This window comes from Nansenia antarctica (genome assembly GCF_963989245.1).
Source record: "Nansenia antarctica genome assembly, chromosome: 7".
Taxonomy (NCBI): domain Eukaryota; kingdom Metazoa; phylum Chordata; class Actinopteri; order Argentiniformes; family Microstomatidae; genus Nansenia; species Nansenia antarctica.
In genome coordinates, this window is record NC_137677.1 from 49,852,927 (window position 1) to 49,873,623 (window position 20,697).

Consider the following 20,697-nt stretch of genomic DNA (forward strand, 5'->3'; position numbering starts at 1 on the left):
TGAACGGAACCAAAGCCTGCACACCCTGTAGTTTGTGGGAGACTAGCCTAGTTGTATAACCAGGTGAGATATACCATACCTTGTATTGTGTAACTCCAGCTTGTTTGTAAGGGTGGTCACTCTCAATCACAGCATAGTGGCTGGAGGTGGTGCAAGCTGATAGGCCCTGCTCTGGCTGGTTGCCTGTAGTGCTGTCTGTTGATTGGTTGGGGTTGAAGGCGGGCGGGGCGTATTTCTGGTTCAGGGCGGAGACGGCTGGAAGCAGCTCCTGGACCAACCCGAAGACCTCCACTGCAGCCTGATGGGACGTTTTTTTTTGTGTATAACATTTCACATCAGTTACTCTGGCAACTAATCACATTTGCACTTCTGTATCTAGGGGACGTTCTTATCCAGTGAGACTCAACAAGATTAGGCGAGCTGAAAAATGTCAGTGGAACAAATTACAGTCAAAAATAGAGTCATTCATTCTCAAGTCAATTTGCCGCCCGGCCCCCCCCTCCCCACCGCCAAGAGATACGTCAACGAACTGATACAGCAATAACTCATAGAGATAACAACACGGGGGGAAGAGAGCACAGGGCAGCGGGGACGACATTCTTCGGTTTAACGCGGGCCGCTCTCTTACCTTGGGTACGGAGGCAGCCACAGGGCCGATGTAGGCCAGGATGAGGGGCAGCAGCATGGAGAACAGGCTGGAGGAGCTCAGCAGCTCAGGGATGTCCTCCGCTGGAGGCACAAGGACGGCGTTAAATCACAAACACACCATCGCCTCCTCATGATCACACCAAGGCTGCAGGGGCCTAAGCTGCTTTTAAAACACACACGCACACGCACACACGGTTGTCAGCTGCCAGTCCTTACCGTCCACTGCAAAGGCCCTGTGCAGGAGGTCCTTGGCAGCTCTGACCACAGCACTGACCACTGAGAGAGAACGGCTGCAGTTCTTATCCTCCTCGTTGGCCTTGCTCAGCAGCTGGGACTGCAGGTCCCCATCATACTCACTCCTACACACACATACACATTACTTAGAGTGACAGTCCCACACAGTGTGTGTGTGTACCTGTAGAGTGTGTGTATGTGTGTGTACCTGTAGTAGTATGTGTGTGTACTTGTAGTAGAGTGTATGTGTGTACCTGTAGTAGTATGTAAGTGTGTGTGTGTGTACGTGTGTGTGTGTGTAGCTGTAGTAGTGTGTGTGTGTGTGTGTGTGTGTGTGTACCTGTAGTAGTATGTAAGTGTGTGTGTGTGTGTACCTGTAGTAGTGTGTGTGTGTGTGTGTGTGTGTGTGTGTGTCTTGTCCTGTTGTATGTGAAAGACATTGTCCATGTCTGTTTGTGAATGCATCCCATCTGTGCCTTCAGTATTTGTGTCCCTGTATACTTGTTTCTATGTGGACAGAAATAAATGATTAAAATGTGTGTACCTGTAGTAGTAGTGTGTGTGTGTGTGTGTGTGTGTGTGTGTGTACCTGTAGTAGAGTATCTGTGGTATCTGTCCTCTGGTCTGGTTGGTTCCATTGCTGCTCAGACTACAGGTGCTGAAGGTGAAGGCCACGCCATCGGAACACTGCACCGTGGTCATCCCTCCGTCCCCATTGGCTGTGCGGCTGCCATAGTTACGCAGGCGGACGGCGTATTTCACACCCTCCTGCAGTGGGTAAGAAGTACACCAGTAGGGACAGCGTTGAAGCAACATCATTTAATAAGGTCCCGGACCCTAACCCATGTGGGCTCCCCTGATTTCAAATTGGGGGAAATCTAAATCAAACTAACCTCTAGGATTTGATAAATAAGACGAAACCTAAACCCTTTATTTTGTATGAAGACAAACAATGTCTGTGTATTGCACCTGTAAGCCTGTATTGTGGTGTTTTGGGGTTTGAGTCAAGCCAAATGTCAAAAAGGTTGTAGAGGATACAAGTCGATAAGAAACTAGAGGATTAGTCGTGTAGGGGACGAGACGCTTGTTCACACCCCGACCACGTACCTTGAGCGGCACGGCCTTGTCTAGACGGATCTCAGCGATGTCACTGGGGGAGTCGTCCGTGCTGTAGGTGCCCTTCACCAGCTCCAGGGACGTCCACCTGTGAGTGTGGGCCGAGTCACTATGGTGCTCTGTCTGGGCCTGGGGGAGGGGGAGGGGGAAGAGAGAGAGAGAGAGAGAGAGAGAGAGAGTTATGTGTGACGCGTTAACACTGCTCGCCGAGTTGCATTTTTTTTTAGACACTTGGGAAACAAACGGAACCCTCTCTTTCTTACGTCGTCAGCGAGCACCTCCAGTTCGTACTCGTGGATGCCCCCGCCGCCGTAGACGCAGAAGCCCACCAGCACCACGCCGGGCTTGTCCACCGTCATGCAGATGGCGTCGGGGGAGCCGTTGCCTGTGTTCCAGCTGCGACCCTGGCTGGTCTTGGTGAAGCGGTTGGGGGTGGACTTGACCGAGTGGAGGGAGTTCAGCCCGTCCACCTGGGGAGAGGAGCAGACAGACGTCACGTTGCATCATGTCATGTCTGTGTCATCTAGATCACACTCAAACATCACTGTGGAGAATAAGGAGTGTTATGTTAAAGAAAACACATCTCGTGGCCTGGGGTGGTCCAGTGGTCTAGACATTATGCCCATGTCGGCATGGGTTCGAATGCGGCCCATGCCCTGTTGACATGCCCTCCTCTCCTTACTTTCCTGTCATTCTTCTCTAACTCTATCCAATGAAATGAAAAATATGAGTGGGACCGCCCCACTCAGAAAAAAAAAGAAGAAAAGTAAGAAATCTCTCATCTCTCATCAATGTGACAGCTGTAAATGTACTGTACTAAATGGCAGACAAAAACTATGAGATGGCCATCTTGAAACCAGAGAGAAGCAATGGTACCACCAGATTGCAATTCTGAGACATATAGATAATCAATGTTGTTGGAAAAAAATAAAAATAATAATTGCTGACGTCAACTTCCTTCATTCAGAAACAACAACAATACTACACGGACGTATGATATTTGTAGTGGGGATCGTTCGAGTCACATTGCTATTCATAACACCCTCTTGGCCAGAGAGAGCCAGCAATTGTTCCAGGATAGGATATCCAGGTCCTTTAAAAGAAGAAAAGGCGTATCCTTGACAACATGAAGGGGGTCTAAAAAAAAAATAGGGGGGGAGGAAAACAGTCGTGGCTGGGACTGTTGCCATGACAACGGCAGTTGCTGAGACGACGAGAGAGTGAGGAGTCCAGAATGCAGCAGGCAGCCAACGGACCAATGGGTGAACTCTAGACAAGACTGATAAGATGAACCCCGAATTAGAAACAGAGTGTTAGATATCACCGCAGGGGCACCTGCGCCCCCACCCCCTCCCTCCCTCCCCCAGTGACTCTGCATCTCGTCAAAAAAACTGATACAGATAAACGCATGCTCTCCCATTTATGCTTCTATTGTTTTCAAGCTTGTCTATTGACACAGATGCAGTGCTTGGCATTATGTATAAAACACAAACAATGAAGAAAGCAGCAGGGAAGGAAAGCAAACAGGAAAGGGCACTGGCGGAAATCTCATCTCCGATGATGTCACCTCAACCCCATAGAGCTGCATTCAAAGGACTGAGTTACATCTAATTAGATCTAGACAGAGTTGGAGGGCTTGATTAAATTTTGAACCCAGTTGATCCAGGAATAGAACTGATCTGATGAAAAAAATGCTTACAATGTCAATGTCCTAGGACAGTGTTTCTCAACCTCACGGCACCCTCTAAAAGTATGCAAAATCTCCAGTCACTCCTGTCTAAAAAAAACAATACTCTGCATCCCTCTGACAGCCAACGCATGCATGCACATACACACACATACACACGCACAGACACGCACACTCACACACACGCAGACATACGCAGAGACACACGCACAGACAGACACACGCGCACACGCATGCACACAATTAGTGGTTATTGAGTCTTAAACAGCTTTGTTTTGTTGTGTTGGATTTTCACACAAATGCACCCTTGCTGACTAGTGACGGATGATCTGTGTCTTGTGTTTGCTCGGAAACATCACTTGGTTTGACACTGTCATACCACATACCAGGCACATAGGGAGAGGGCATGATGGATCCCCGATAAAGATAAATCCATGCAACAAGTAGCTGTCATCGTACTCTTCAACGTCTTTTCTTTGTCTTGCCTCTACTACCGTCGCTGCTGAACGACCACTGGATGATAAAGTTGATGGCTTCTGGAGCCTTTCCTTTCAAAAACCATTCCATGCTAGTTCCATGTGCCTCACGCAACACTCTAGTAATGCATCGCGCAGTAATATAAAAAAAAACATAACGTTGTGACATGGGGAAAAGGGCATGTGAGACACATTTTGATGATTTATGAGGCGGCTAATGGTCTGCATTTTCATGATAAGTTGCGTCACTATCGTTTTTGGGGAATTTCAATCCATTTAATTATGTCAGCAACGTCAGAATATATTTTTTGGGACGGCACCCCTGATGAAGCCAGGTGGCACCCCGGTTGAGAAACACTGTCCTAGGACATTGCTGTGTGTGTGTGTGTGTGTGTGTGTGTGTGTGTGTGTGTGTGTGTGTGTGTGTGTGATGGTTCACCTCTGAGCCCAGTGCTGAGGCGGTGAGCTCTGACACGATGCTGGCCAGCAGACCACAGGTGTTGGAGACCAGGTGAGGAGAGAACAGCTCCACCTCCTTCCTCAGACTCTTCCTCACCGGCAACACCACAATGACAAGCATCTTCTCCAGAACCTCCCGGAAACTGGTCATGCCCATCAGATTCTCCTCCGTCTAGAGAGAGAGAGAGAGGGGGAGAGAAAAAGGGGAGAGAGACGTTTGAGGATGCGATTCAATTATGGTCAAAACATGATTTGTTTTTTTTATGTCCAAGTTTCAACATTTGAAGTCACACTGTTATCGGTTTGTTCTTTGATCTCATGACACCATGATGACAACAATTGCTGACAGCTATTACTAGTACTGGTAAGAACAAATGTATTCCACATTGTGAATACGTAACTCATACCTAATTACGCTTTGAATTAAATACGACTAGCGTATCCCTTCCACCACTGATCACAGACTTGCACTCTAGGATGAGTGAAGGAGGTAGTAAGGGAACCAGGCATCACTCACATGGCTGAGTTTTTCCATGTGGGCCACCAGCAGGGGGAAGCGGTGAGCGAGAGCAGAGTCGTTCTCTGTGCTGACCTGTTTGACCAGCGAGCGCAGCAGCACCTCCCCGTCGTACGCGATGGGCAAGATGGACGTCAGCTTGACCGAGGTGTTGCACAGAGCCGACATCACCGCCGCCAGCAGACGGCTGCTCGACGTGCGGAAGTTGGCCTCGGCAATGTCCTGGGGGGAGGGGGGGGGGGGGGAGAGGGGGAGAGAGGGGGGAGAGGGACGGGTGAGTGGAAGAGTACTACACTCTCAGCATTCGATATAGCCATGAGCCAGGAGGAGGTGTTCTGATTGAAAATATGAACTTTGAACTATATATTTTTGGACAACATTTGGACAACATTTCTACCCCGAGCAACAAACGGTGCTTAACGTTAAGTGTCGAAATGTCTTGTTAGCGTTCGACCCTTCATGCAATGAGTCTTAGTGGTCGAACCTTTCTGAAAAACTAGACACAATGTCATCATTCTGTCCATATAGAAAGTGACCCCCCACCCCCCTCCCCAGCGCTGGTATGGTCAGTACCAGGACCCTGCTCACCCCCCCCTGGGTCTCACCTGGTCCAGGCAGTTGAGCAGGTCACAGAGGCAGGCCCACTGCAGGGCGGGGGTGGGGTAGAAGGAGTGGAAGCAGGCGGTGAAGGTGTTGTGGCACTCCTGCAGCACGGCCTCCAGCAGGGTGAGGGGCTGGGACAGGTAGCCCTGGGGGTCGTTGTCCAGCTTGGTCAGACAGTTGTCCATGCCCTCCGACAGGATCTTCTTCAACAGGCTGCGGGTCTTCCCCACGCACTCCGCTAGCTTACTGGACTCCTCGATCACAGCCTTGGTGCTGGCTGGAGAGGGCCACAGGAAGAGAGGAGGGGTAGGTTCTAGTGAGGGCCTGGGTTTTTAAGTCATCAGGCTTTTCTTTTCTTTTTTTTTTAATTAGGAGGGGTACACAACACTATTTTGTTATTCTGGAGAATTTTCGTGAATCTTAACCTTATTTTTCTATTCACTACAGTACTAATTGGTACTAATTACCAGAGATGGGGAAGATCTCACAGATGTAGACTCTGAGCAGGCGCAGGCAGCAGGTCCCCACGAAGCGCAGTCTCTCCAGGTCCAGCAGGGTGGCTGTGTACTGGAAGCCCTTCAGCCCCCTCAGCTCCTCCACACCCAGCACCAGAGTGGTCCAGCTCCAGTGGAGGATACTCAGCAGGGACTCAAAACACTCCTGTAGGGTGAGGGTGGGGGGACATCTTTACTATAGTACCACAGTAACAACATCCTAGATTGCTCATACAGGTAGGGAAGGTGGACAGCTGTCCTTCATCCTGAGAGGGATGGGCGAGAGGACATTCAGAGGACTTACCACAGAGACTGTCCGAGCGAAAGAGCGTTTGAGAATGTGGACTGGCTCGCTGGTCTGCTGTTTCCCTTTAGCCGCGTTGCCATCGTTTGACGGCAGCCTGGTGGAGAAAATAAACATGACAGGCGCGTTACAAGCATGCCACTTGGAGAGCCAGCTCAATAAACGTATCCCATGTTGCACATAATATCACTGTTCGGAACGATATGAAGAGCGCAATAAAAAAACGATGACACTTGCCTGTACAATAACTGAGGTATTTGACCGGCGTTCACGTCAGTACCGTTGTTTGACTTCTTGGAGCTCTTGAACTGATAAACCACACTGAAAAAAGAGAGGATTAAACAAAAATGTCACCATAAAACACTTCACATCACTTCAGAAAACGCGCATGGCTATCTCGTGTCGTAAACAAACACAAAATGTGGTCAAACAAAGACACAGTGCCTCAACATCCCAATCTCGATGTAGCTGGTGTGTATTGTTGTCACAGTAAACAGAGTGTAGGAAAGCCGCCCCCCCCCTCCAGCGGTACCTGTCGTCAGTGGTGATGGTGGCCTGGCCGTGGGAGCCACAGTCACTGCTGGGCCCAGACACCCTGGCCCAGGCCACGTACCACCAGCCCAGCTGCAGCAGCACTGGCTCATCAAACATCATAGCGTACTTCTCCCTGCGGACAGAGAGAGAGAGAGAGAGATGGGACGATGCACTTAATTAAACAACGCTAAGCAGAGGCAGCCCCTGTAGCTGTGACTTTACTCACCATAAAGCACAGACTCAAGTGCCTTATTTGCATTCATACAACGGGTTACTAAATAAAACGGTCAATTGTTATCGCGTGACAGTGTGGTGGTTTCCGCCCTGCACTTAGAAATATATCGAAGAATATTGTACTTTTCGAAACTACCAGTGTTGTCAAGGTAATGTAATAAATAGACCTTTGTAATTTGAGTGTTTCCGCAGGGATATTACTGTAACATATGGTAAACAGGCAAATGCTGTTACTTTATCAGGGAATAACTCATTGATAATAACTCATTGAATGCACAGCGTTGAACGCCTCTCCCCATCAACGCATTGCATAAACATAAATAATGTAAGCTACTGTAAAATGACAATGTCAGCACGTCTACAACACAACATCTTTTACAGTTTTCAAGCACCTGCCGATTATTTTTATTTTTTTATATCTTAGCCTGAACACCAGACATAATACCAAATATACCATAAAGGATGTACATTACCATGTAAAAAATGTTATGATTCTGACAGTGTGCTGTAGGGGTCATGTCGGGGTCATGGAACACACGTACCTGGCAGCGCAGTCATAGGCCAGCACGTCCGTCTCGGCCAGCAGGTCTCCGTCTGTCTCATGGTCTCCTCCATCAGGCCCCAGCTCAAACAGCTGCACAGCAACACACAACACTTAACCAGACTCAACCACACTCAACCACAGCCCACTACCTGGCCTCCTCAAAGACTGATAGACAGGACTGATAACAGTACTGCAGTCCAATCAACAGGCCAGATTAAATTATTGAAGGGTGAAGGAATGAAATAAACCAACATTTCACCGGCTCACCTTGATCTTGGCGGTGTACTCCCCTCGGCCCCCGAACAGGCCCAGCCCCCCCAGCAGGATATCTGCGTCAGCACAGAACCGGATGGCCTCCACAGAGTGGGCCGAGTAACCCCAGCCGCCCCCGTGACCTATGACATCACACAGGAAGTGAGGCTCTGCAGATCACTCCATGTGATCTTCAATGCTTTCAATTTTAAATAAACATTTTAAATGTTATACATGATGCTCCACTCACGCTCATTTAAGTCTGTGTCATGTGTGAGCTGAAGTGTGTACTAAGTGTGTACTAAGTGTGTGCCCACTCACTCTCAAAGCGGTTGACGACGCTGTAGTCTTCTTTGGAGTAGACCTTCATCACAGCCTGGGTCTCCTCCTCTGTGCTGGCCACGCCCATCTTGAGCTCCTGCATGGCTGCCAGCGTATCCAGGCAACCTGGTTAAGCACACAACCATACTTCCTGTTAGCCCTTATTCAACATTCACCGGAAAGGGGGGGAAAAAAAGAAGAAAAACATCACTTCTGTATGTTATTGTAAGATGTGCTTAGAAGTAGCAAAAGGACTGTCATATTTTGACAAGAGAGGTTATCACATAAAATGGAAATGTTTATCATTTGCCACTGACAGAACTATTAAACACTCTGGGGCATTTTCAGCATTTTCAGCTGCTGAGTTTGACAGCCCAGTGAGAGTAAGAGAGGTGTAAAGAGAAGAGGGGAAGAGAGAGAACATTGACAGCAGAGTGACAGTGATAGACCCCCCTAATACCCATCACTGCCATGTCATATTATTCACTCAACTCTAAGCAAAAAAGAAAGCTGACTCATAGAGGGCATACTATACTAAAAACTGCCAGGTGCTTTGGAGGCCTGCCAAACGTTGACAGTGTTATTATTACCCAGGATGTGCAGGGCTCCGTGGGAGCGTGTGGTGGTGGCGTGGGACCCAGCGGGCAGCGCCAGCTCTGGGCTCAGGATGCTGCAGCGAGCCTGGAGGTCGGACGCAGAGGGCACGCGGGCGTCAGCAATCACTGCGTTGTAGCACCACATCTCCTTCGAGGCTGGGAGGAACCTAGGGAAACAGAGGAGGGCGGGTGAACGTTACACTGGGGGGAGTACCCTGGGGGGATTACTGGTGAGGTCTTGACAAGACTTGCATTGACATTATTTGACATTTAACAGACGCCTTTATCCAAAGCGACTTACAACAAAGTACATTTTGTTGTTACTGACCTCCATATGACGTCGTAGACCGGGTCCAGGCACAGGCCGAAGCCCTGGAGGTCTTCCTGCTCGGAGTCGTTGAAGGTGCGGCAGCTGCCGTCCAGCTTGTTGATGAGCAGGCATTTAAAGGGAGGGGGCTCCGACACAGAGGTGGGCACCAGGCCTGTGCAGAAAAAAAACATTGGGTCATAAAAAGGTCAGCTCTGTTGTTCAGAAGGTGACATGAGAAGTCTGGATGTGAAGTAACAGCTAGACAGGGCAGGAGGTCACCTATGATGTGTTTGCTGGCAAAGATCTCTGACGTGGCGAGGACGTGGGAGTTGATGAGCGCCTCGTCGATCCTCAGGAAGGTCTGGTCCCCGCTGGCGCCGATCCAGGTGGCCTTGCGGCCGTACTTGGCCCCGATGTTGGGCATGGGAGAGGGCTTGGCGTTCCAGTAGGGCATGTCCAGAATGTGCCGGCCTAACTGCCCTTTCTGCAACGCAGGCACACACACATACTCTTGTCTACTCACTGTGTGTCAACCACATTTCCGATATGATACGAGAGGGAGATGCATTTTGCCGCCACACAGTATAACCTCCAGTGTGAGGTATCCATGGGCAAATTCGAAAATGGACCTATCGCTAAGCCACGCCCCAAAATAGAAATGTTCCAATCATATCACAGCAAAAGTCACTATAGGCAGAAAACTCGGACAAACAACTGGTGAAAAGCTTCTAGACTAAATATTCTTGTCATCTTTAAAAAACATGTCTATTACTTGCTGTGGTAAATCAGAAATCAGAGATTTCCTCCTGCCATTGTAAGTCATTGAATGTCATTCAGTCACGGTCGGTCAGTCAGTCGCTATCAGTGAAGCGTTGTTTGTTTGTCCGAGTTTTCAAAGGGGGCGTGGCTTAGCGATAGGTCCATTGCAACGGGACATTATCAAGGTGAAGGCTAGTTTGCATACATCACAGTAATTCTCTGCAAACATTGTCTAACAAGCTCCATACAAACAAACTGCATATATTCTAATCAGGATATACCATTGGTAAAGCTTTCACTATGATTGTGTATTTAAGAACAATGCTGTACTTTGTAAAAAAGGGCCACTGAGTTCCATACCGAGAAGCTGCCGAAGGTGAAGACCTGTCCGTCTGTGAGGAGAACAGCCGTGTGGTTACTGCCTGCTGTCACCTGCACACTGGGACCAGGCAGGGCCTGCACCAGGGTAGGAGACCCCCTGCAGGGACAAGGAGGAGAGGAGGGGACGGGCCTTGGGGCTTAGTGTGCGTGTGTGACTGTCTACAAATGACTAAAACATTTGGACGGTTAAGTAGCGCCCGATGTAGAGCATCAGGAAAAAAAGAGTAGTTACCTTGAGTTGACATCTCCGTGTCCAAGCTGCCCGTGCTGGCCATAACCAAACGTATAGACATCTCCATTCTCCATCAGTACCACTGCACAATAACAGGCACATCACATTACCACGTTACAATTGGTACAACAACATGAGCACTTTCCATTGTGTTTCATTACCCCATGTAAGGTCAAGTATAGTGTTCCACTATAATCCTCCAGTTAGACCTCTACATGTTTTTACACATTGCACCTGTGTGCTCTTTATGATCGTACACCACAGAGGAAGAGATCAAAAGGAAGCAGGAAGTGACTGGCAGGAAGTGGCCCCCGGGTCAGTGCACCTACCGGAGTGGTGGAAGCCGCAGCTGACCTGCACGGCTCGAATCTCGCAGTCGAACCGCACCGCCCCGGGAGGGTAGGTAGTGATCTTACTGGCGTCCTTCTCGCCGCGCTCATTGCTGCCGTCTGCAAGGCAAACAGTCGGTCAGTCAGTCAGGAGAGGGAGAAGAGGGGGGGGGAGTGAGAGAGAGAGAGGAGAGAGGAGTGAAGACAAAACTGCAGCGTCAGAGGCTCGTAGGTGGATGTCTCTGGATAGTCCTGGAGAGAGAAGAGCTGGTAGGAACAGTGGATTCAAGGGAGGGGAGGTGGGCATGCTAAACAGAAAAGAAAAAAACCTCTGAAACAACGGGCTATCGAAAAACCAGACTAATTCCTCATTCGTTGTGGTAAAAAAGGTTGGTTGGGTTCAATCTTTCCATTTTCCTGTGGTCATAGGTACCAACTGTAGCTAACGCAGTCACAAGGCGGCTCAGCGTAAAACGTTAAGACATAGAATTTGGGGTGAGTGTTTGGTTTTGCAGGAGCCTTGTTTCAGAGGTCAGTGGTGGTTGTGTGAGAGAGTAACAGGGTAGAGGTAGGCCCATGCATGTCAGTGATGAGACCAGTGTTTACCAACCCCAGCTTGGACCAGGGACCGGCATGCTGTGGTCTTCCTGCTTCGAGGACTACCAAACACCACTACTGAATGACAAACAGTGATTTAATAGCAGAAAGGTAACTAGCTAACTGGCTGACGACTAGTCTGCCATTAACTAACTAGTCTGCCATCATCCCACAGACTGGTGCCGGTCCGTCGACCAGAGGGCTCTGTTAAAGTCACAAACCCTTCATTGTGTGGAAGAGAGAGCCTTGTGGTTTGTTGAGCTTTTCTCCTTATTGAGTACGCTCCATGGGGTAAAGAACACTGGTAGAGGATGGTAGCTTTCGACCATCCCTCTCAACAGCTTGCACAGCAGCTTTAAATCCTAGAGCTAATATCGATATGACTATTATCCACAAACAACGTCCGTCCATCGAACCTCCGAACACTTACCTCAGCTCTCAAGTCTGCAAAGGGAAGGGGGAGAAGTCCTTAGGACTAATCTTACTTTGTAAAGCAGCAGAGTATTAATCCTGATGAAGATAGTGGAGGACAGCTGTGTCTTTTACATCTTATCTAGCCCTTTCAAATATAACCGCGGGGCACAAACCCATTCTATTATTACTTTATTACAGATAAGAGGACTTTTTAAAATGTCTCTGGATCATATATATATATATATTTAAAAATCTTAATATGTACTAAAAATATGCACATTGAATGAGCGTGATGGTGACAGAAGTAGCTAGTCCGCTTCTCTCATCCCATAATTGTTGGCTTGTCATTTACCAAAGCACTCTCCCAGCGCCTGTCATCATTTGCTTCTCATTTTGCCACTGTGTGAAAAAATCAACTGCTGCTTAGAGTGTTGTTAAATCCAGTTAGACCGGAATATTGATTTCTATTTAAGAAGCACTGGGTAAAGCATGTGTTGGGATCCTGAGACGAAAAAAAGGCCAAACCAGAAGTGGAATTAACATAAGAATAGACACAATCTTTCTTTTACTCTCTCTCCACATTTCTTTTGCATCTTAGGAGGAAACCAACTTAAGGGGTCTTTATCTAAATCCAGATTCCAATGACAATCTAACATTCACCATTTATTATTCTTCGCCTTGAAGAAAGTCGACAGGGCCAAAACCTTCCCTTTGTTGACAATAATGTTGATTTTGCAAGTGTACACACAGTGTGCCAGAATCCAGTCTCATAAATAATAGTTCATAAATAATAGTTGTTCTTTACCGTGTGAACTGGTAAAGACTATTGCTTTAAGAGAGTGAGAGAGAGGAGGCAGGCGGGCGGGTGGGACAGCCGGTTTGGGGAGTGGGGTGGGGGTGGGGGGGGGGGTGAGTCAGAGGGGCGTCTCTGCACCCGTTGAGTTAGGTAGTGAAGACCGTAGTACCTTTGTGCTTGTCCCGTTTATGCCTTAGGGCCTGAAGGGGTCTTATTCTGGCTAGGGCCTGCTCACGCTGGTTCATAAATATGGGGCCGGGGAAAACAAGAGGGCCTGGGGGAGAAAGAAACTTTCACATGCATGGACAAGGCTCACAAATGGGAAAGAACACATGGTAACAGTACAACAAACAAGTACACACACACACACACACACACACACACACACACACACACAGCAAAATCATATGGTCACAAGTAGGAGGGAAGTCACCAAGGCACAACACCCACACGTATAGCAACGACAGGTTCAGAGGCCTTAGCAGCATGATCTAATGGAGAACAACACGGCATAACCAGTCTCTGGGAGGGTTTATTCATGATCTCTTTCACTACTGCATCTCCCTCTTCTTCCCCCTGTTAATCCCATCTTCTGGCCCTTACCATTGTCATCACATACGCACACACACACACACACGCACCCACACACACACACACACAACCCCCCACCCCAACCTACTCCAACCAGAGCCCTGGCCCGTACCTCGTCCCTCCTCCAGCCTGTGTCGGCGGTTGATCCTCTGGCGCTTCTCCTCCTGGCGGATCTGGATGTGCTCCTCGATGTTCACGCCTGGGGGGGGAGGAGGGACAGCTGAAACACAACGCCCCAGCAGAACACGGCCCAAAGAGGAGGAGGAGGAGAGACAGAACAAAACAACACACACACACATGGATGAATGATATGGGGGGGTGGGGGGGAGGGATAATCAAAGAAGCCATGCGTCGAAACAGGATGAAGACAACAAAACAAGACGTTACGATCAGCAGAGGTGCCGCCGACCGACTGAAAAGCGGCACGGGGCTGAGACACACGACAGTCAAGCGGTTGTGCCGACAGGAAATGTTCCGGAGCCACACACACACATAAGCCTGCATACAGAAGTTGAAGACTGTGTGAAAGCTGAGGGGGACACACAGACCCGTACAGGGGTGAAGAGCTGGTCCTAGGGGTAGAGGGGTAATAGCTAAGAGCAGGTCCTAGGGGTAGAGGGGTAGTACCTAAGAGCAGGTCCTAGGGGTAGAGGGGTAGTACCTAAGAGCAGGTCCAGAGGGATCATTTCCTTCACGGCGTCAAAGATGCCCCTCTGCCGGGCCTCCTGGCCGTCCAGCTCCCTGGCACACGCCTTGCAGCAGCCACACGCAGAGCAGCCCGACTCACCAGACCCACAGCCACAGATCCTACACACACACACACACAAACAGACACACACACAGACAGACAGACACACACAGACACACACACACACACACACACACACGCAGACACACACGCAGACACACACGCAGACACACACACACACACACACACACACACACACACAGGAAGGCAGACACACACACAAGCAGACACACACACACACACACACACAGGAAGGCAGACACACACACACACACACACACAGGCAGGCAGACACACACATGCAGACACACACACACACACACACACACACACAGGAAAACAGTCAGACAGAAACAAAACAACACACATACAAATAGTGAGATAAAATTCAAGGCAGACACACAGACAGACACAGACACAGGCACCAAACAAACCCAAGCGTCCAAACACAAACGTCATTGCATCTGGATCTGTACTGACAGATCAGTAAACACTAGGACAACAACAACAACCCTGCCATAGCCCCTGTGTGTGTCTGCGTGTGTCTGCGTGTGTGTGACACTGTGTGCGTCTGCCTGTGTGTGTCTGCCTGTCTGCGTGTGTGTGTGCGTCTGCCTGTGTGTCTGCTTGATTGTGTCTGCGTGTGTCTGTTACTTACTTACTTACTTACTTACTGTGTGTGAGTCTGCCTGTGTGCATGTGTGAGTGTGTGAGTGTGTGAGTGTGTGAGTGTGTGTGTGTGCGTGCGTGCCGTGGGTCTCCTTACCCTCCAGGGACTCTGTCGGGCCGTCCGCTGCTGACACAGCTGGCCCCGTAGCCGGTGCAGTCCCCACACACGGTGCAGACCATGCACTGGTCCAACTTCCACTTGTGCATGCCCGGCTGGCACATCATGCTCTTCTCCTCCTTCTCCTCCAGCTCCTCCTCCAGGTCCTCGTCCATGGCCGTGGCCATGCTCTCCACACCAAACGCTGCAGGGGGGGGACAAACCTGGGTTTGAGTGGGGGGGCGTGTGTGTGGGTGTGTCTGTGTGTATACGTACCAGAGTGTGTGTACCAGAGTGTGTGTACCAGAGTGTGTGAACCAGAGTGTGTTTGTGTGTGTGTGTGTGTGTGTGTGTATACGTACCAGAGTGTGTGTACCAGAGTGTGTGTGTGTATGTGTGTGTGTATGTGTGCGTGTGCGCGTGTATGTGTGCGTGCGTGTGTGTGTGCGTTCGTGTGTATGTGTGCGTGCATGTGAGTGTGTGTGTGTGTGTGTGCGTGCGTGTGTGTGTGTGTGTGTGTGTGTGTGTGTCAGGCCCTCACCCTTCCCTGCCTGGTTCATGGCCCCGGTGTCTCGGCCACACTGGCCCTTGTTGTTCACCCCGAACGTCCACACCTCTCCAGTCTTGGTCAGGACGCAGGTGTGGGCCTTCCCCATGGCAACCTGAGTCACAAAGTGACCCTTCAGGTCTGTCACTTGACCTGTAGGGGGGAGGGGGGGGGGAGAGGAGGGGAGGGGGAGAAAGGTTATTCTGTATCACCAACAGGATTCACTAGATTGAGGGGGGAAAATAAATAAATAAAAAATTTGAGCTGAACCCCCGACTTTAATACAAACTGAGTGCAGGGAAACGGTGAAAGGACAACGACACAATGGACCTATCGCTAAGCCACGCCCCCTTTGAAAACTCGGATAAACAAACAACGCTTCACTGACAGTGACTGACTGACCGACCGTGACTGAATGACATTCAACGACTTGCAATGGCAGGAGTTGGCAAATTTCTGATTTCTGATTTACCACAGCAAGTAAGACATGTTTTTTAAAGATGACAAGAATATTTTGTCTAGAAGCTTTTCACCATCAGATATTAGCGAGTTGTTTGTCCAAGTTTTCTGCCTGTCGTGACTTTTGCTGTGATATGATTGGACAATTTCTATTACGGGGCGTGGCTTAGCGATAGGTCCATTCCAGGGATATTTTTGCATCCAAGGATGACAGTATATCAATGATCAGTTTCCCGGTAGCTGCAACAATGTGCACTTTTCCGGGGGGGAGGGGGGGTTGGGTCACGTGGTCTAGTTAGTGTCACGGAATGAAGGGATTCAACCCCTTCGGCCGCCGGCCCACTCACAGGTGCTGTCGCTGTAGATGGCGTCCTTGCCGAACATGTAGAGCTCCCCCTCCTTGGTGACGATGCTGCTGCTGCCGTTGTTGCAGGCCGTGTACAGAGCCGTCTTGGTCTCTAGCTTGATCATCTTCTTAGGCTTGTAGGGCTTCGGCTGTCTGCGGCTCTTGGCTGTACGGGACACACAGAGACACAAGACGAGACGACGCAGGTGAGAGGGGAGAGGAGAGGAGACGTCGAGGGTGACGACGGGAAACGAACAGGGCTGGGTTCCATTTCTAATTATTATCTCCTTCTCTCTTCTCTCGACTTAACTACTGTTGTTATTTTCACAGTTATTCTGTTATTCTCTCTCCCCACACACACATTTATTTAGGAGAATCTATTCAATATTGTGGTGTGTGTGTGTGTGTTCAGGCGTGTGTCTTACTTGACTCTCCGTCCTCTCCCTTGCTGGCGGAGCCGGTGAAGAACACGCTCCCGTCCTCGGCCACCAGCAGGGCGTGGGAGCCGTCGTGGCCCACGGAGAACTGAACTATCTTAGGGGACTTGGTGACGGGCAGCTCCACCCATTTACCAGCGGACGGGCCACCCTGCTTGATGCCCAGGCTCTGGTACTTCCCTGTGTAGTAGATCTGAGAGGGGGGGAGGAGAGAGGGTTGAGAATGAATGGATAGACTATATACTGTACATATATACGTATATACAAGGGCGAAAGTTTGGTTTGGGAAGTGGGCGGGACACAATAAAAGGGTGACCACAGACCCCCTAGGGGGGTCCGGGGACATGCCCCCCCGTAAGATTTCTTTTTACTTTTGAAAGTAAAATCAATCAATTTGGTGCACTTTGAGGGCAAAATGAAGAGGCTAGATCTATGAAGAACTACATACATCACTGTATGTCTTTTGTAATCCCCATTTTATGACCCTTCAAGATCTTCTTACCTTTATGTATTCATACTTAGTCATTGTTTACCCTTTAAGATAAAAGATTAATTCAATTAACACTTTTAATATAAAGAACATTTCTTTATTCTCCTCCTTCATCTCTCAATTCAAAACATTACTTGCACAAAGTATACTGTCTGCACTGTACCAAACACATGCTTTCTGTACTCATTTGCAACAATAATAATAATCTCTGCGGTGACAGCCAGGCTCCTGCTGTTTTAGAGGTGATCTTCCAAACACTTCAACTCACGTTTTAATTTCCATTACACACAGCGAGTCAGATCACACACAATCAACAGCTTCCAGAAGCTTCTTAAACCTGACGGACTAAACTAACTAAACCCGGGGGGGATCATCTTCTCCATGTCACCACACCAGATAAATTGTCCAGCTCATCGATGACAACTTGAAATATACGGTAGGCTAGCAAAGCTGATAACGTGATTATCAGTTACATAGGACCAAGCCAAGGGTAATAGAACAATCCTGCTGTTTTACAAACAATAATGAACCAACTCATATCCTCCTTCTTTCTTTTTATCCCCTCTCCAAAGAAAGACAGAAGATTCAACTGTTTTTGGTGCTTAATTTTTATTGGTCTGCAGTCTGCACTCTACAAGTGGGTCAGCACCTTTCTCATCCTGAGCATTTTTTTCAAGTGGGCGTGCCTGCTCCCTGCGAAGGCATAGCATAGAACCATAGATCATAGAACCAGGGATGATAGAAGCTGTCGCTACTCGCTGGCCAAACAATAGTGGATTAAGCATGATTTTTTTCAGTTAACGCACATTTTTTTATGTTTAAAAAGTGGGGGGGACAGAATCTAGGTTTTGAAAAGTGGAGGGGACATGTCCCCCCTGTCCCTAGTGGAGATTTCGCCAATGTATAATATACACATCATGGCTGTCAACGTTAATGCGTTAACGCATGTGATTAATCTGGAAACAATAACGCGATAAAGACAAATTAACGCATGATTAATCACGTGACCAGGGTTGCCAGATGGGATTGACAATTTACAGCCTAACCAGTCTATAACCTCTAAATCCAGTAGCCCATCCCCATCTGGCAACCCTGCACTGACCCAGGTAGACAGTCTGGCCACTAGGGGTGCAACGGTTCTCGGTTTTTTTACGGACGGTACGGTTTGCGTTCCACGGCTCAATTCACTAGTGAACCGTGACGGTTTTCGGTTTATGCTGCGATTTGGCCGCGTTCGTAAATTAGCTCTGAGAGCGCCGGAGCGTCCACGTGAATGCCTCGAACGCGGCCTTTGGTCAGAGGTCGAGTTGGTCTGGAACGCAGTTGTACATCTTTACTGCCTAATTGGCTGCCTAATATCCAATCACAGGGAAGAAACAAAAACACTGTTAGAGAAAAAAAAGGTGAAGATGGCGACCGGATTAGAAAACATGGCGAACCCAGTTGAGAGGCAACAGTTTGAGGAAGCCCCGGATTCCTACAAGTCTGCGGTGTGGGGTCATTTCGCTTTTCCCGTTGAATATGACAATAAGGGGGGAAAAACAGTGGACAGAAACATTACTGTCTGCAAGCTCTGCTTAAAGCGTGTGCCATATGCGAATGGATGCACCTCTAACATGAACCAGCATATTCGCCGCTACCACTCAACGATAACACTGACTGGGAGCAGGAAAGCCAGTCAGGTAGCGTCAGTGAGCAGACAGCAGTCTCTCTCTGATGCGTTCGGACAGACGTACACTACCACTTCAGAGAAACACAAAAAAATAACCAATGCAGTGGGGATGTTCATTGCAAAGGATTTGCAGCCCTTTTCGGTGGTTGGAGATTTGGGTTTTCGAAATCTGATAAAACCTCTCGAGCCCCGTTACAGTGTCCCCTCCCGTACATCATTCAGCACCAAAATAATCCCCGGTATTTACCAAACAACGCGCAGAGGCATTGAAGACGATTTGGCAAAAACACAGAGCTTTGCACTGACTACGGATGGTTGGACCTCCCGGGCAACGGAGAGTTACCTCACTGTCACGGTCCACTACATGTCACCGGATTGGGAGATGAAGAGCGCAGTACTGCAAACTCGTCCACTATACGAAAGCCATACCAGCGCGCACCTGGCAGAGGAATTAACAAATGCAGTGACTGAGTGGAAGTTGGAGAGGCCAAACATAACAATTCCCGTTACAACAGACAACGCAGCAAATATCGTAAATGCGATCCATGAAGCTGGTGGACTGGGGCCACAGATCGGCTGCTTTGCGCACGTCGTAAATCTCGCCGCCAAGAAGGCAGTGGCAATAACCCCGGTGTCCCGCCTCCTGGGTAAGATCAGACATGCAGTCACTTTCTTCCACAAAAGCACCACAGCCCACCATATTCTGACAATTAAACAAGATATGTTAGACTTACCAAAACACAAATTAATCCACGATGTCGCAACTCGTTGGAATACAACACATGACATGTTGGAACGCTATGTGGAACAGCAGCCCGCCATCTATTCTGCCTTACTTGACAAAGGTGTTAAGGTTTCTGCCAAGAACATGGCGATGTTGTCTGACAGTGAACAGAAACTGGCAGAAGAAGTCATTGACCTACTAAAGCCACTGAAAACTGTGACCACTCTCATGAGCAGTGAAACATCCCCCACCACATCAATGATACTCCCCCTGAAGGAAATTATACTGAAATCCATGGCACCAGGAGATGAGGACAGTGCAGCCATCAAACTAGCCAAAGCAGCCATTACCCAGGACCTGGAAAAGAGGTACACAGACCCTGATCTGCAAGCATACCTCCAAAGAGCCACAGCCCTGGACCCCAGGTTCAAATCCCTGCCTTCCCTTGATGAAGCCTCTCATGCCAGACTCTACAGGGATCTCACCACAGACATTCTGGAGCATGAACAGCAGGTAGTCTATTATTTTATTATTTATCATTGATGTTTTTAGTTAACCATGTGTGATTTTATGATTTAGATGGCTGTAATTATATATTTTAAGTCCTTATCACAGTTGTTAATTAAAAAAATAAAATAAACATTTGTCATTATTCTTGCAGGGTCAAGCAGAGAAAGCTGGGCCATCCACAGAGGAACAAAATCCATCCTCATCCCCTCCCCAGAAGAAGACAGCAATGGCAGAGCTATTTGGGGCGGTCTTCAAGGCAGATGAACAGCCCAAGTCCATTGCCCAGATAAATGAGGAGGAAGTCACCACTTACAAGCTAACAGAATGTATTCATATGGATGCTGATCCGTTCATGTGGTGGAAGACAAACAGGTGCAAGTTCCCCCATGTTGCACAAGTTGCACAGAGACACTTCTGTGTCCCGGGAACGTCTGTTGCAAGTGAGAGAATTTTCTCCACTGCTGGGGACATTGTCACTGCAAACCGCTCTCGCCTTGCTGCAGAGAATGTTGACATGCTCATATTTTTACATAAGAACCTCATAATAGATAAATAGATCGATGATAATTG

At 48.7% G+C, this 20,697-nt stretch overlaps 1 protein-coding gene across 1 annotated transcript in view; it reads right to left on the minus strand.

Annotated features, from left to right (window-relative positions):
- The window catches only part of mycbp2 (MYC binding protein 2), a gene marked incomplete at its 5' end in the record, with an annotated part of 75,733 nt that overhangs the window by 29,971 nt on the left and 25,065 nt on the right, over positions 1-20,697 (minus strand). The window contains 29 exons of the mRNA XM_080537234.1: positions 80-298; positions 629-729; positions 865-1,007; positions 1,472-1,650; positions 1,990-2,127; positions 2,262-2,468; positions 4,601-4,792; positions 5,138-5,359; positions 5,743-6,017; positions 6,208-6,400; positions 6,539-6,635; positions 6,776-6,859; positions 7,071-7,205; positions 7,849-7,940; positions 8,118-8,245; positions 8,424-8,549; positions 9,014-9,186; positions 9,348-9,501; positions 9,609-9,813; positions 10,449-10,566; positions 10,702-10,783; positions 11,031-11,150; positions 13,007-13,111; positions 13,541-13,627; positions 14,090-14,235; positions 14,943-15,147; positions 15,484-15,642; positions 16,296-16,460; positions 16,720-16,924. Of these exons, the coding sequence (XP_080393360.1) occupies positions 80-298; positions 629-729; positions 865-1,007; positions 1,472-1,650; positions 1,990-2,127; positions 2,262-2,468; positions 4,601-4,792; positions 5,138-5,359; positions 5,743-6,017; positions 6,208-6,400; positions 6,539-6,635; positions 6,776-6,859; positions 7,071-7,205; positions 7,849-7,940; positions 8,118-8,245; positions 8,424-8,549; positions 9,014-9,186; positions 9,348-9,501; positions 9,609-9,813; positions 10,449-10,566; positions 10,702-10,783; positions 11,031-11,150; positions 13,007-13,111; positions 13,541-13,627; positions 14,090-14,235; positions 14,943-15,147; positions 15,484-15,642; positions 16,296-16,460; positions 16,720-16,924 (4,455 nt within the window). The remainder of the gene's footprint in view (positions 1-79; positions 299-628; positions 730-864; positions 1,008-1,471; positions 1,651-1,989; positions 2,128-2,261; positions 2,469-4,600; positions 4,793-5,137; positions 5,360-5,742; positions 6,018-6,207; positions 6,401-6,538; positions 6,636-6,775; positions 6,860-7,070; positions 7,206-7,848; positions 7,941-8,117; positions 8,246-8,423; positions 8,550-9,013; positions 9,187-9,347; positions 9,502-9,608; positions 9,814-10,448; positions 10,567-10,701; positions 10,784-11,030; positions 11,151-13,006; positions 13,112-13,540; positions 13,628-14,089; positions 14,236-14,942; positions 15,148-15,483; positions 15,643-16,295; positions 16,461-16,719; positions 16,925-20,697) is intronic.